The sequence below is a fragment of the Rhea pennata genome, chromosome 7 (assembly GCF_028389875.1).
Source record: "Rhea pennata isolate bPtePen1 chromosome 7, bPtePen1.pri, whole genome shotgun sequence".
Classification (NCBI taxonomy): Eukaryota; Metazoa; Chordata; class Aves; order Rheiformes; family Rheidae; genus Rhea; species Rhea pennata.
In genome coordinates this window covers 22,742,785-22,756,816 of record NC_084669.1, presented here as the reverse complement: position 1 = coordinate 22,756,816, position 14,032 = coordinate 22,742,785, and the positions used below count along the sequence as shown (strand labels likewise).

Here is a 14,032-nt window from a genome sequence, read left to right as displayed (position 1 = left end):
TATGATGAAAGATTGACAGTTATTTCATTGTGTGCTTCAGTGAGAAAACCACAAGGACAGCGATACTGGAATGTATTTTTCTTCACCACAAATAATTCACGTCAGGTGGGGGGGCCCTTTCAGTGCATGAGGAATCCTGCGATTTGGGGGCTGCACACCTTAAAAATGGGTCCTGAAACTACTCACAAAAATCCTGTTCTGCCAGACAAGCTGCAGCAGCAGGAGGTGAAATTATTTGCACAGGGGATCTGCCTCAAGCAAAACAACAGGGGAGCACCTGCCCCAGCCAGGAGAGCTCGCCTGTACAAAGCCACATGTGCCCCGGGCTCCGTCCTGCCACGGCGTAATTTGGCTCTCAGGAAGTTTTTCAAAGCAGGGAATCACCCTTGACAGGCTCTCTCCTTTGCAGTTACCGAGTGTCTTAGCAGACAGTAGCAGTCACTCTCGGAGGAAGACGCAGGGGCGACTTCAACCCCGGCAGCGCACATTAGCAATGGGGGTGCAGAGGCACCGCAGCATGGCCTGCACGGTTTTAAGAGCGACCGCTAAAGTAGGCGTCTTGCTTTCCAGCTGCCAAACTTGGGAATACATCACGTTACAAACAGCACTTGCCCTAGAAGTTCACAATTCAAATAGACAAGGTGGAAAAAGTGGAGAAGGAAATGTTATTTCGGTCCTTTACAGATGGGAGCTGTGCTGTCCCCCTCCTTGCTCCAGCCCTGGGACTTTCAGGAGCACGGGACTCCCAGTCCCATCCTCTGCTGAGCGAACGGAGCTGTGGGTGCTCCTGGCAGCAACGAAAATGAAGCCGCCACTTTTGGGGATCACAGCACCTAAACACCAAACTCATGGCTGCCCCAGCAAGGGGGGGCATGTGCCGGGGCAGCTCCTGCCAGCCCTCAGCCTTCCTCCGGGGGCACAGGCTGCCTGCTCCGACGTCCGCTTCCTCCCAGCCCCGAGGCTCACCCGGGTGATGAGCAGGGTAGGATGCAGCTGCGCCCCGGCCACCCAGCTATCCACACTCGGCTTCTTGGGGTGGAGAGTTTTCTTACGGCTGAGGAAACTGATGCATCTACCAGAAATGAAGCTGCTGCTGACTAAGAGTTTTTTTTTCTTTCCCTGATACATCCTCTGCAAGTCAGGAGGGAATTTCCTGCCCCGGTACAACCTGGAGAACACTTACGTGCACACTTTCAGTGTGGGGATGAGAGGGAAAGAGCCCCGGCACACAACCCGAGCCGGCACCTGGGAGCACACAGCAGGCAGCTGCGGGCGACGGGCTCGTCCAGCGCGTGCCGGGACCCAGGGCACCCTCGCGAGGTGCCGGCCGTCCAGCCTCGCTCTGTGGCCGGGGCCGTCCCGCCAGCTGGGGGGCTGCGCTCCTGCCCTCTCGCCCCCAGCTCTGCCCCAGCTCCCCAACCCACCCTGATGGGACTGCAAGAAAAATGACCCCCATCTCAAAGCTCCTCAGTGAACGGTGAGAAGAGGCAGCACTATTGCTATCAGAGCAGGGCAGAAGCTGCAAGGTGGAAGCGTCCGTCCCTTCTTGCTGGCCTGCAGCAGCAACCAGGCCCAACGGGTTTGTGTAGCACGCGTGTGACCTGTCCTGCGCTGGGGGGCTCGAGGTTTGGAGCAAAGGACACGAATTATCAGTTTCCTTTTCTGCAGTTTCCTCAGTTTTGGACACGTGAAGCAAATGCCATTTTCGTTTCTTGCTTGTAGGCTATTTTTGATGAGGGCTGGAATCAATGCTGTTTACTGCTCGTAATTATATGATCACAAAAAAGCGGGGGAGAGCTTTAGATAGGTGCTTTTATATTGCAGTAAAAGTCCTAAGAATATGATAATTTTACCTGGTCCAGTGCTAGGCTACTTAGGTGTAAAACACTTCAATGCTGATACAGACAATACATATGAGTCGAAAAAATACATAGTTTTTCTAAAACCAATGTAGTCATGCTACTAAAACTTTTCAAATGCAGACAAAAATAACCAGGAACAACACCTAACCACAGCTTTATGGGTCCCTCTAGACTCCAAACACTGAAGCATGTTGTGTCAACACAGGACACTTGTAATATTAATGATGAGCTGCATACATACAAGCACACTCTCTTGTAAAAGCACCTAGAGTACTGAAATCTTGTATCAATTTCCAGCCATTTCATTCCAAGTTTTGCCCTAGCCTAGGGCTCAAATAGTTGGCTTGTGTGCATTCCAGGGGATTTTTTATTCTTGTTCAAAGGCTTACTGTCACTGGTTCTTTTTATTTATTACATTTTGGTAGCAGAGTAATTTCTGTTGGCCCCAAGCATTTGTTGAGTGCAAGGAGGTAAACTGAGCCTAGAAATGGCCAGTTCAAGACTTTGTTTAGGAGCCTAGTTTTCAGATGGTATCAAACATTTTCTTCACTGCAAATTAGAGTCATTTCTCTGGGAACAGGACCCTGAAACCACAGCATCAAAATCCCAAGACACATCTGAAAATGCTGGCTACAGTTCTCAGTATCTCTTAGATTTGGTCTGAGCTGAACCTGACTTAAGAGAACGTCTCATCAGGAAAGGTTGGATAGGAGAAGCCTTGACAGGAAGGAAAAATGGTCTACATTATCATTAAAAAGGGAATGTGCCATGCCGTAATTATCCCATGCACTTCATCTTGCCCAGAGCACTTTGAATTGCAGTTGTGTATAGACATCAGCAGAGTAGCTTTTCTATCTCCAAACTAATTACTTAAAAAAAACAAAAAAAAAAAAAAAAAAGCCCTTGAGTGATATTGGAGTAGGCTGAGCAGTGTATGAAACCACCGACCTCTATGGCAGGAGGAAAGGAAGGTGCAAACCAAGCCAGGATCTGGCAGCACTGGGGCTGAGGGTGAGATGGTAGCACTTCCTCCCCAAAACGCCTCTGGCTGCTGACTGCACTACTGAACCCGCGCTCAGGCACCTGCAAATGGCCTTTCAGCTGCTCTGATAACTCAGCACTCCCACAGCACAGCTTTATCCTGGAAAGACCTAACATGCCCAACAACTTCTGCCGTACGAAATCCGGCACTGCTTGCACTGTGGGGCCAATGACTGGCCTTGGGGAAACTTGCTGGAAATACAGGTGCGTTATAAGCATTGAGCTCTTCCTTTGCCACCCTCTTGTGAGCGCTCCTGACCACTTCGTTAGCCACATCCATCCGCAGCTCCTCCGAAGGAAGGACCTGTCTTCACTTGGTCCTATAAAATGGTCTCTAACCCAGGAGCAGTGCAGGGCAGGGCAGAGGGGAGGTTACCGAGGACAGGCCCAGCTCTATCCCTTCCCAAAACCACCTGGACTGTGGCCATCCCAGCAGTGTGACCCGAGTGGTCCCTGCCGTGCGTGGGCCTGGGGCCGGCTGTGACATTCATGAGGGACATCCCCAGTAGCAACAGGGTGATGAGAGAGCGGAGAAAAGCAGCTGTGTGCTGGGGCAGGGGTGCAGCTGGTCACCCCTTCCCTGGCCTGGGACCGCCTCAGTGGGAGAAATGGGGACCTCCTTCCCTGAGGGAATTTACGGCCTCCCGATCCCACCAGCCCCAGACACAATGTTCTTCAGCTTTCCCACAGGGGCAGGTGCTGGGTGCCCGCAGAGCACCTCGAGGGCTGCGAGGGCAGTGCTTCGGTGCTGCCCGCAGACGCGCCGTCCCACCGCAGCGGAGCGCGGTACAGCCCCCAGCACAGGGAGGACATTTCTCAACAGAAGGACAGAATGCCTTCTGTTGGACGAAAAGAGCTGGGGAACAACAAAATAATAGCTAAATAGAAGAGCAACTGTGGTGGGGAAACGAGGCCAGTTAAATCGCTTGTTTTTAAGCTGTAGCTGGTGCAAACTGGCAAACTGCACGGACCCGTACCACAAGCAGGGATATCTGGCCCGGGTTTGGTTCAGAGGTGTGGGACAAAAACCAGCATCCAGAGAGCAGAGTTAGGGCCAGCTGGGCTGGATCTCCCCTGACAGCCACCTCCCGCCTGGCTTCCCATGAATTTGTAGCAGGGCTGGATCGCTCAACGGCCAGCTCTGAACAGATCCAATCCTGGGCAGCACCCACAGCCGGTCTGTGGTCTCCTCCGGGTCCCTGACCCTGCGACAGCGGAAGCCGAGAGAGCTGGGCTGGTTTAACCAGAGGAGCAGCACATTTTCTCCCAACAGTCAGCAGGAGTCTGGCAGGGACTGGCAATCTCTTGGCAAACAGAGCAGAGAGACCCCGGATAGGCTATCAGGCTGTGGGCTGCAGGGGGGTTGTGTTGCTTAAACCTAGCCTGAGGGGCAGCTCTCACCCCGTGCAGAGAGGCACGTACGCAGAGCGCCAAGGGAGCGTGGGCTCGGTCAGCTCGGCTCGGCTCGCAGTGGGCTCCCCGGGCCGGGCCTGCGTGTTCATGGCTCGCTCCAGTGGGGCGACACCACAAACGCGCCCACGGGAGCTGGCGCCCAGCACGGTCCTGCCGGTTCCCCCTCACCCTTCCCAGCTATAGCCTGCAGCCCCATTACAACCAAGGCAGAGTTTTGCATTGCAAACTCATTACTCGGGATTTAAATAGAGAAAGAAAGAAAGAAAGAAAGAAAAATCATTGCTCCACTCTGTCCTCCCCACCCAAAACATTCCAGCCTTTCCTTTCCTGCCACTTGTGCGAGGAGGGAGGGTTGTTTATTGACATTATGCAAGTGCTGAAATATTTTTCTTTTTCTTCGCGCCTGCCTCTCTCTCTCTCTCTCTCTCTCTGGGGGTTGCAAAGGTAGTGCAAACCCCTCCCGTCATCCCAGCTTATCAGCCGAAGGAGACGCATTCCTCAGGGCAGCTCCCTCCGCAGGTCCCCGCTGGCCGCCCGCCCGCCCGCGCCCCGACGCCGCCCAGAGCCGCCCGCCCGGGCGGGCAGCGGCGCTGGGCCGCCGCGAGGCCGCCGCGATGGCCGCGCCGCCGCCGCGCCGCTGAGGGCGGCCGCCGCGATGCTGCCCCGGCGCAGGACCTTCGCGCTGGCGGCGCCCCGCGCCCGAGGTGAGTCCCGCCGCCGCGCCGGTGCCGCCCCGGGCCGCCCCCGCGGCGCTGCGCTGCCGCCTCGCCGCGCCCCGCTCCGGGGCAGGGCTGCCCGGCCGGCGGGCTCCGCACGCACCGGCAGCGCCGCGCCGCCACCGCCGCCCTAATGCTGCGCTCGCTGCTCGCCGGCTGCTTTTGCGCGCACCCAGGTAAGAGCTGGGCGGGCGGGCGGCACCGCGCTCCTCCGGGGAGCGGAGCGGGCTAAGGAGGCGCTTCGCTTTCTCGCAGGAACACGCTCGCTTTGCGGGAGGAGAGGGGCAAAGGCTTGCGAGAGGACAGCCGGAAAGACGGCAGCCTTGTGACTCGGGGCGATCTGTCTGTGCGCGAAGGCAGGCAGGCAACGGGGCTGAAAGCTTCAGGGGATTTAGCGTCTGAGCAGATGTCAATGCAGACCGCGCTCGTGCTCTCCCAGGGGGTTGTCCTGGTTTCGACTAACGTGAGGAAGGTCAGATCTGTCCTTTAGCCCTGCAATTCTGTTGCATACTGGCAAGGATGTAATTCCCTAGGCTGATGTATCCCCAACAAACCGAAGTTATCCAGCGTTTGAGAGATTTTAGTCTCTCTTCCTCCTGTTCAGTGAAGATGAGGCGACCAAGGCAGGGAAGGCATCTTTGAATCTGCAGCAGATTAGATGCAACTGTGGAAGTTTGTCATCAAAGCAACTGGTGTGGCCCCACCTGTCTGAGTCTGCTGAGCCTGCTCTTTCAGTTCTGATGGGTTTGGTATATCTTACATCTTAGCAAGTTCTTCAGGCTTCACGACTGCAAGATCAGGTAGCAGAACCCCCTTGTCAGCCTTGTTTACCAGCAGCTTGGCTTGCACCAGTTGGAAACTAGGGCTGCGGTTTCTGTCCCTGTTGACAGCATTGCACTGGATCAGTTTGCTTTACCCGGAGGTGGCTGCAGGCAGAGCTTGCTAGGCTCTAAGCAGGTTGGGCTAGGCAACAGTGGTATAGCTAAGATGCTGCAAAGCATCTGCTGGAGCCATTTGTGCTCCGCAGGGTCTCAACTTCCTACCTGTAAGCTCACCCCTGTGTCTCTGAACTGTTGCAGTGCAGGCAGCTCCTCAGACTGCCACTGGCTGCCATGTCCATGGGCACATGCTCTGTCATCCACTGCTGAGAGCTCTCTTCCAGGCTCTCCCAGTCAGGAGGGTTGGGGGAAGCTAGTGTGAGCTGAAGCCTCTTACATGCCCTTGTTGGTGCTCTGTGAGCCAGGGTTGCTGAAGCACATGGCTGTGCCCACGTTTAGTTTGGAGACTGCATTTACCAACAGTACAAAGGGCTGGCTTTAAAAGCTGCTCTAATGCAATGCGTCCAGGAGAGCACTCCAGCCCTGCTGCCAGATGTGGAGTGTTTGAAGAGATGCTACCTTACAAAACTGCGGAGGCAGCCTTTTTCTTTTTTCCCTGCTTCTGGGGATAACTTGGCTCTGAACTTGTGCCCCTCCCCTCCCCTCCCACCCCAAATACAGCACAAGCCTTACAGCAGAGTAAGGCGAGAGGGGACTTGCCGTGCCACAGGGCAGCATCCCTCAGCACCCGAATGGAGTTACAGCCACAGATATAGGTGGAGCCCATGGCAGGAGAACAGACATATCACACAGGGCATTCAAGAATCAGAGAGAAATTGAGCTGGAGTTTCTCCAAGTAGAAGACCAGGATGGAGCTTCCTAATCATCTTAGCTGCAAGGAGACATCAAATAGTGTGTCCTGACTTGGGCCATGTCTTGAACTCAGAAAGAGCCAAGAACTTGCATTTTCTTGCAAGTTTCATGGCAAGAACTTTAAAAATGCATCTCCAAATGCAGCTTGGGAGAGAGAACGCAAACCAGATACCTCCTTAGCTCCTTGTATCATCACTGCTTTCGTAATGAGCAGCTCAGTGGCCAGGCATTGCAGGCTGAGAGAAAGCAAGTGAGGAATGATGAGAGGGAAGAAGGGAACACAGCCCAGCAGCACAGGGTGAGAATTGAGTACTGCAGAGACAGAAAGGAAATCTGAGGGCTAAAACAAAAAGAGCAAAAGCAGGTACCCATGTGCTCTCCCATCAGAAGAGATGGAGATGGGATAAGGGGATTACAAGGAGGTCCTGGAGAATAGATATGGACTAGTCCAGCAATACTAGTGGGACCCCTTCAAGTCTCATATCAATAGGATGTGGGGCTATCCAAGGCAAAACAGCCACCACATCACAAGTGAACATTTTTGGAGTGGCAAATTTTAGTCGGGGGTCATCAGATGCAGTAGGCTGGATCTGACCCTGCTTTTTGCAAGAGCTGTTGGAACAGAGGGTGCTCTGGTGGCAGGACACATTGCATCAGCAAGTTCAGTCTACTGCAGCAGCAGAGCTCTGCATCACCTACCCCTGCTTGTCATCCTACTAAGCTCCTTGTATGGCCCTAGGAAAGCCAAAATGACAAGAATCCTCTTCTCTCTCATTGCCACCATGAATGATTTCAGACCTACCCTCTGGGGAATGCCACCTGCCCACTGCTACCCTGTGCAAGCTGAAGGCTCTCCAGGGTTTTGCCTGGGGACAGCAAAGACCACACATAACAAACAGGTTAATGGCTTAAGTGACCTTTCTGACAGGATTCATGAGTTGCTCTGACTTCAGCAGAAGCACTGGGATCTTAATTGCTCCAGTCTGTAGAGCCATAGGACAACTGTTTATCCAAGCTTATTATAGGCAATAAAACCTGAATTACTACATAGCAGGAATGGAACTTGCTCCCCAGGGATGACAGCTAAGTGCCTCATGTCTGCTAATACTTTTCTGGCAGAATACTCCAGTGTGATATGCCATGGCTTGCAAATCAGACTGTCAAGGAAAGATCAAATTTGACAGTTTTGCTAAGGTATAGAATATTTATTTCCATCACTGTCAGCTCAGGTGCATTAGCAAGCTGTGTACCAAGTGACCTCTGTGCTATTTTGCAGGTCTGATTGTGAATTACAGAGAGAAATAACTATATAGATTCTTGCTGTAAAGATACTAGCCTGTGTTTCCTTCTGCCACACTCCCAAATGAAGGAATGTATCAGCAGTTATCACGGGTCTTCAAAATATCAATGGGACAAAAGTAGTGACAGCCATTAAAAAATCTCACTCCTAGATTGTAATATTTGGGAAAATTGCTGCCAAATACCCAGTTCCACAGTGGCACTTCATCCTTCCTGGGTTCTCTTAAGCTAAAAGGAGTCCACTATTCTCCTGGTTAGTGCAGGCCTGTCCTCTCTCCAGCTCCAAGATGACTTGTGGACAGAGGCCCCTCTCTAGAGGATACACTTCTGCAGAGTTCCTGATGCTTGAACCTGTGCAGCTGGATTAGCTGAGGTGTGAAGCGACCTCAAAAACACAAAGTCTTGACCCACTGTCTTCCCATGCCTGATAGGCCAAGTTCACCTTTCATGCTCAAAAAGGCAAAAGGAGAAGATTCCCCTGCTTGGAAAGGTTTGTGGGCAACACAGATGGGTTTCTGAATTCACTGACAGCTAAGCTGCTGGTGTTTCCATTAAGAGAGGGCAACAGCAGCACTGAGAGAAAAGTTGTAGATAAAGGTTTATTTTTGTAGTTTATTTCCCAGGCAAGGAGGTCAGAATACTTTTGCAAGCCTATTTCTTGTCATTTCTTCTGGAAAGAACTGATACCATCTCTGAATCTGCAGTTATCCCAGGATCCACTCCCAGCAGATTATTGGTGGGGACAGCAACAACTCAGCCACTATTTCCTTTATTTCAGGTTTTGAATCTTTCCCCTAAATGGGCATTCTTCCACAGAGAATGATTATGAAGGACTTTAGCAAGAGCTGTCACCTCCGACAGCCTTACAGAACAGCATGGTAGGTGACTGGCATAGCTGAGGCCCCCAGGAACAGCTGTGTTCCAAATTAATCAAGACCTAGGCATGATCCTAGTGCACTGAAATGGCCCTTGGTCATGTTTTCCTTTTTAATTAGATATCTAAGGAAATTAGTTGCACAGTAGGTACAGAAAGAAGTTGATGCAGTTTTTTAGCTAGCGCCACGCACAAGGCCAGGGCTGGCTTTAAAATGGGTGATTGCCAGCATGCATAAATAACTGTAATAATCCAGGTGATCTGCAGGGCCCTGATGTGCCCCAGGACTTTCTGCCAGAGGTCACTAATCTATCAGACTTGTCACTCTTTCAAAAGCTTCACAGGTCACTTAGACTGAATGGAAGCAAGCTGTAAAAATGTCAAGTGGCCTCTACTTGGAAAACCATTTCCTCTTTAGTTCACCCAGTTATATCCATTTGTAAACAGTCAATCTCCCATCATCCACTCATTGCTACTAAAATGCCTGAAAACAGCTATCACTCTCCTCTAAAACATACACATTTAAGCTATGAATGACTCTTCAGAGAGAATCCTTGAACTCAGTTATCATTTGCTCAGCAGTTATTTCGTATTGGATTTATCATTACCTGATGCAGCTGTAGGGGGTCTATAGCACTTCTGGTCCCATTATGTTAAACTATCATCCATAGTAACTCCACACATTTACCAGTAGAAAGACCAAAAAGCACTTTGTAACCAAAGGACCTGAGAACTTTGTGCTTTCTGTGCAAGGACTGTACAAGATTAAAGCTTTGTCGTAACTATTCCTTTTCATTCAACTTTTCAGTGAATGAAGCCATATTTGTACTCCCATGAAATCCACGTGTTTTTCAGTTCTCAAGCTGGAAAAAAACAATATCCTGAAAATGAGGTCTCTTGTGTAAATATTCACAACCTCCAGTTGGGAATGTGGTCCTCTACAAAAGAGGCCTTGAAAGTGACAGTTCCAGTAGTAAAACCCATTTCTAGGGCAGTGATTTTCACATTTTCCACAAATTTCTGCCTTTGTAGATGGAGGCTGTAACTGGTACATCAAGAAGGGGGCCATGAGACCTTCTTATAACCTCCCACAGAAACATATTTGACTAAAAGTTGTCCTGACTGTTAGGAAGTCCTTGCTGAGCTGGGGCAGCTCAAGAGCCCTATGGAGCCCCTGTACGCTGGGGCAGATGAGCACAGCTTTGGGGAAGCAACCTGTCTGCAGAGCCTTGGTGCCAGCCAAGCAGCCCCTCCAGCATCACCAGGCCCATGAAACATCAGGAGACAGGGAAATCCTCACCCCATGGAAGTCAACGACAAAGCCTGGTGGAGATAGATTTCCATCCTAGCAGAGCAATTGGGAGGGAGAGGGTGGTTGCTGGTTCCTTTGATGGTATAAGAGTGATAGGATTCTTCCAGGTACTAGGTGTCCTGTCCATACAGCTCCCCATGGCCACAGGACTATGCCAGACACAACCATTGCCCCCCTAAGAAAATAACGTGTCTTCTGCACACTGCATCAGGGCTGCTAATGGGCTAGAGCCGAGAATGAGGTGCTAACACAGCCCCATAACCCAGCCGCACCCTCGGCACATATGGTGGAAGAGTCAGCAGCAAAAAAATGCTTATTGTTTCAGAAAGGAAGTGACCCTTTCTCTCTTAAATGGTGGGAAATTGAGACCTCATCGTTAGCAAGAAAAAAATTCCCTCTTTGCAGTAAAAGGGAAATACCACCTGAGCTGTATTGCCCCAGAAGTATTAGAGAACACTTAGCAGGCGACAGAAAGGGAGATGCTTCGTAAAGGAAGGAAGGAAAGTGAGAGAATGCAAGGACTGAATGGCAGAGGCAGTCTTTCACTTAAATCATCAGCTTGACTCCCATCCACTAGTTACCGCTGCCTAATAACGCTTCAAAAGACTATATAGAGCGATCATCTCTCCCTGTGCTCAGTCCCATCACAGAGCCTGTCCTGACCTCATAGCACTGAATCCTGACACAGCTGGAGCCAGGCAGGGTACACCAGTCCTCTACAGAGTCCTGAGAACACCCTTCTGGGGCTTAGCTAGTGCATCTTGCTTCCCATGCTCAAGGTGAAGCCTCAAGACGAAGCATACTAGTAGGAATGAAGGGTTTGACTTGTCTTCCTTTGCAGGGCAGCTCTGCTTGCTTAGACGTTTTCTTCCAGCAGTCACTGGTGATGCCCACTCTTGTGCTCTGTCCCTGTGCCACATTAAAGTTTTAGAGTACTGGAGTTAAGTTAAGAGAGGGCTGTGTCTCCTGTATTGCACAGGAGCAGGGAGAAGAATGGACTCTCCAAGCAGGTTTGGACTGGTCACCTTGTGCCTCTGCCTGGGACTGCAACCCTCGAGGACCCTGATGGCACCACACACAGGTTTGCTGCACACACGAACCTTGCAGCAGCCCTGGTGACAAGCAGAGGGCTGCAATGGCTCTAATGCTTCCATCACGCACTAGTATCACAAAGGCAGGTGGAGACAAGCAGAGGTTTGACCCTAACTGGGCCAACCACTGTGCACAGATTTGACACATACTTCCCATACCAAACCGCCTACAAACCAGGATGAACATTTTGAAAAAACGGGTGGACACATGGGACCGAAGCAGGGAGAGCAGCGCAGAGCGGCATTATTGCTGACACGATTAGCAGAATTTGTACTATACCAGCTGCTCGGAGTCCTGTGCTGCCACTGCCAGCGCCTGTCATCCCACTGCCAGCTCGACCCCTTCCATCACCTGTACTGCTATTAGCCAGATACATCTAACGGTCCTGTGCAGTGATGCACTCTTGAGTCAGTGTAGCAGAGGCCAAGGCCTGCTCTTGGGGATCTAGCAGAGCTTAACAGGGCTTGCATGGAAAGAACAGCCAGTGAAACACTGCTTTAGGTCTCCTTTCTCCCTGCCCACCAGGCATAGTTATAAAATAAGAAGCTAGGCCTGGATTTTGAATGGTCTGAGGCTTGGGTAATTGAACACAGGCCTCGGCTCTCTTCACTGGAAGGGTGGGAGCTTCTGCAGGAATTGGACCTGGGCAGGAGTGGGAATGCCTGGGAGCTTGCTCAAGTGTCTCTTGCATACAGCTTATTTAGAAAAAGCTGCTTGAAGGAAATTTCATGCTTTGACATTCATCCTCCTCCCTTAGATCAGAGATCTCTATATTAACGCACTCAGCTCTGTCTGGCAGCTGGTGGTTATTGTGCAACAGGAAAAATGCACTTAGAAAAGGACACTTGAGATTTTAAACTAAGACTCCAAGGACAGGGAGGGAAGACTTGGGGCAGCAGCTGATGTGAGGATATCCACCTTTGAAGGACTTGAGCATCTCTGCCAGGCTTTGTTAACTGCCAACAGAGAAGCATCCTAGAAAGCAGTTTGGAAGTGAAGCAAAGGGAGGTTCTGGAGATTTAGCTGGGACACATCTATTACTCTCACTCCTTATTAGTTACCTTCAGCTATTAGCTAGGTCCCTGTTACCACCTCCCCATGAGATGGGAGGCAGTCTTACCCTCCAACTCTGCAGGCACAGGAAGGCTGGCAACTTGCTCAAGGTTGTACACATCTGTCACTGTCTGTTTGTTAGAGACTTGCATTACAGCCCAGGGAATCCTGTTTTATCTCTGCTGTGATTACAGAGCCATATAACCCCTTGAGACAGCTACTAAGCAAGTAGCACAAGTCAAATTGCAACAGCACTTGGCCTGGCCGTGCATTTCCAGAGATTCTGCAGGCAGCAATATTGGTTCTTAAGCATGCACACACACCTCCACTCCCTCCAGCACTGCTGCACCAAGGTCCCAGCCAGCTGTTAGAAAGCAAAAAAAAAGCCCTGGCTGATTTCCCAGGGAGCAGCAGTGTCAAACCTGGCTAGCCTCCAGCACAAGTAAATAGATTTTACCAACCTTAATGCCACCCTTCAGCTCACTGAAGCTCTTCTTCACACCTTCTTTCAGAAGCCTCCACACAGCATTGTAACCCTACCTCTGCAAGGCGTTCACTCCCATACCACCATCCCTGCTTTGCTATGGATGGTCCTCCAGTGTTGTTGTACAAACCACTTAGAAGCTTATGTGAACTAGAATCATCTGACACAACCTCTGGTAGGTTCCCTGGAAATGAGCTAATTTATAGCAGCTGAGGGTCTGATCTGGCCCATTTGTTTTTGTAGCTGCACAGATGAGCTTCAATTCCACCCTTCTGGTGCTCGCTGGCAAAGTGCTTGAAAGAGCACTTGTGTGTGCCTCTTTTGAGATCTGTAACAGGACTGATCTGCTTATTGGAAGAACCATGGTTTAGAGTGCATAACCCAGCTGATAAGAAGAAAGAAGAGACTATTCTGTTAGTGAGGTGAAACAAGAACTTGAGTTTCAGGTCACTACCTTAATCATTGGAGGTCTCTCACTGTAGTATAGGTGACCTCACTCACCATGGGAATTATGATTGAATGAATGAGCTGGAGATGCCTAAATGTGTTGCAAAACTGTGCTGTCCTTTGTGTTGTTTCCAAACCTGTGGTAGTGGGATGATAACATTTTGTGTTATCACAGGGTTCTGGGAGGATTAATCCCCCCAAATGCTCAAACACTGTGGTTACCAGGACCTGTCACTACCTTGGTCAATGGTTTGTAGCCTATAACTGATGAGCGACCAACTACTGCAAAAGCATTCTGTGTTGCTAGTGGCCAAGGAGGCTGGGAGAGTGAAGGACCATGATTTCACAGCACAAAACTTTCTCAGTGCTGGAGTCAGTGGCATTCAGGACACCCTCTCATGAGGGGTCAGAGACTACTTCTCCTCATTTGTTTATTTTTCCTCCTCCCACCAAACTTTCTGGTACACAACTTGGCTTTTGTAGTCATCAAAAATATGAATTAAGGCACCCAACATCTCCTTCTGTAACCACAGAGACCTCATTTTAATATGTTGCTTCCTGATTTCAGACAAAGAAATATTTGTGTAGGCCAGGGTGAAACTGGTTAAGCAAGAAAAAAAAGGCAGATTGAAAGACAGTGAGAGAATCTCCAATGAAATGCAAGCATGGCATGATTAATAAATGAAGGCAATCAGATGTCTGTGGGAAAGGACTACCACTGCATATAGTCATTTCTGGTGAGAATGGC

General features: G+C 50.5%; 1 protein-coding gene across 1 annotated transcript in view; it reads left to right on the top strand.

The window, feature by feature from the left end:
* Positions 1 to 4,935: 4,935 nt before the first annotated feature.
* LOC134142741 (uncharacterized) overlaps positions 4,936 to 14,032 on the top strand; it is a 35,174-nt gene continuing 26,077 nt past the window's right edge. Inside the window, exon 1 of the mRNA XM_062580199.1 lies at positions 4,936 to 5,020. Coding sequence (XP_062436183.1) covers positions 4,972 to 5,020 — 49 coding nt within the window. The 5' untranslated portion in view covers positions 4,936 to 4,971. The remainder of the gene's footprint in view (positions 5,021 to 14,032) is intronic.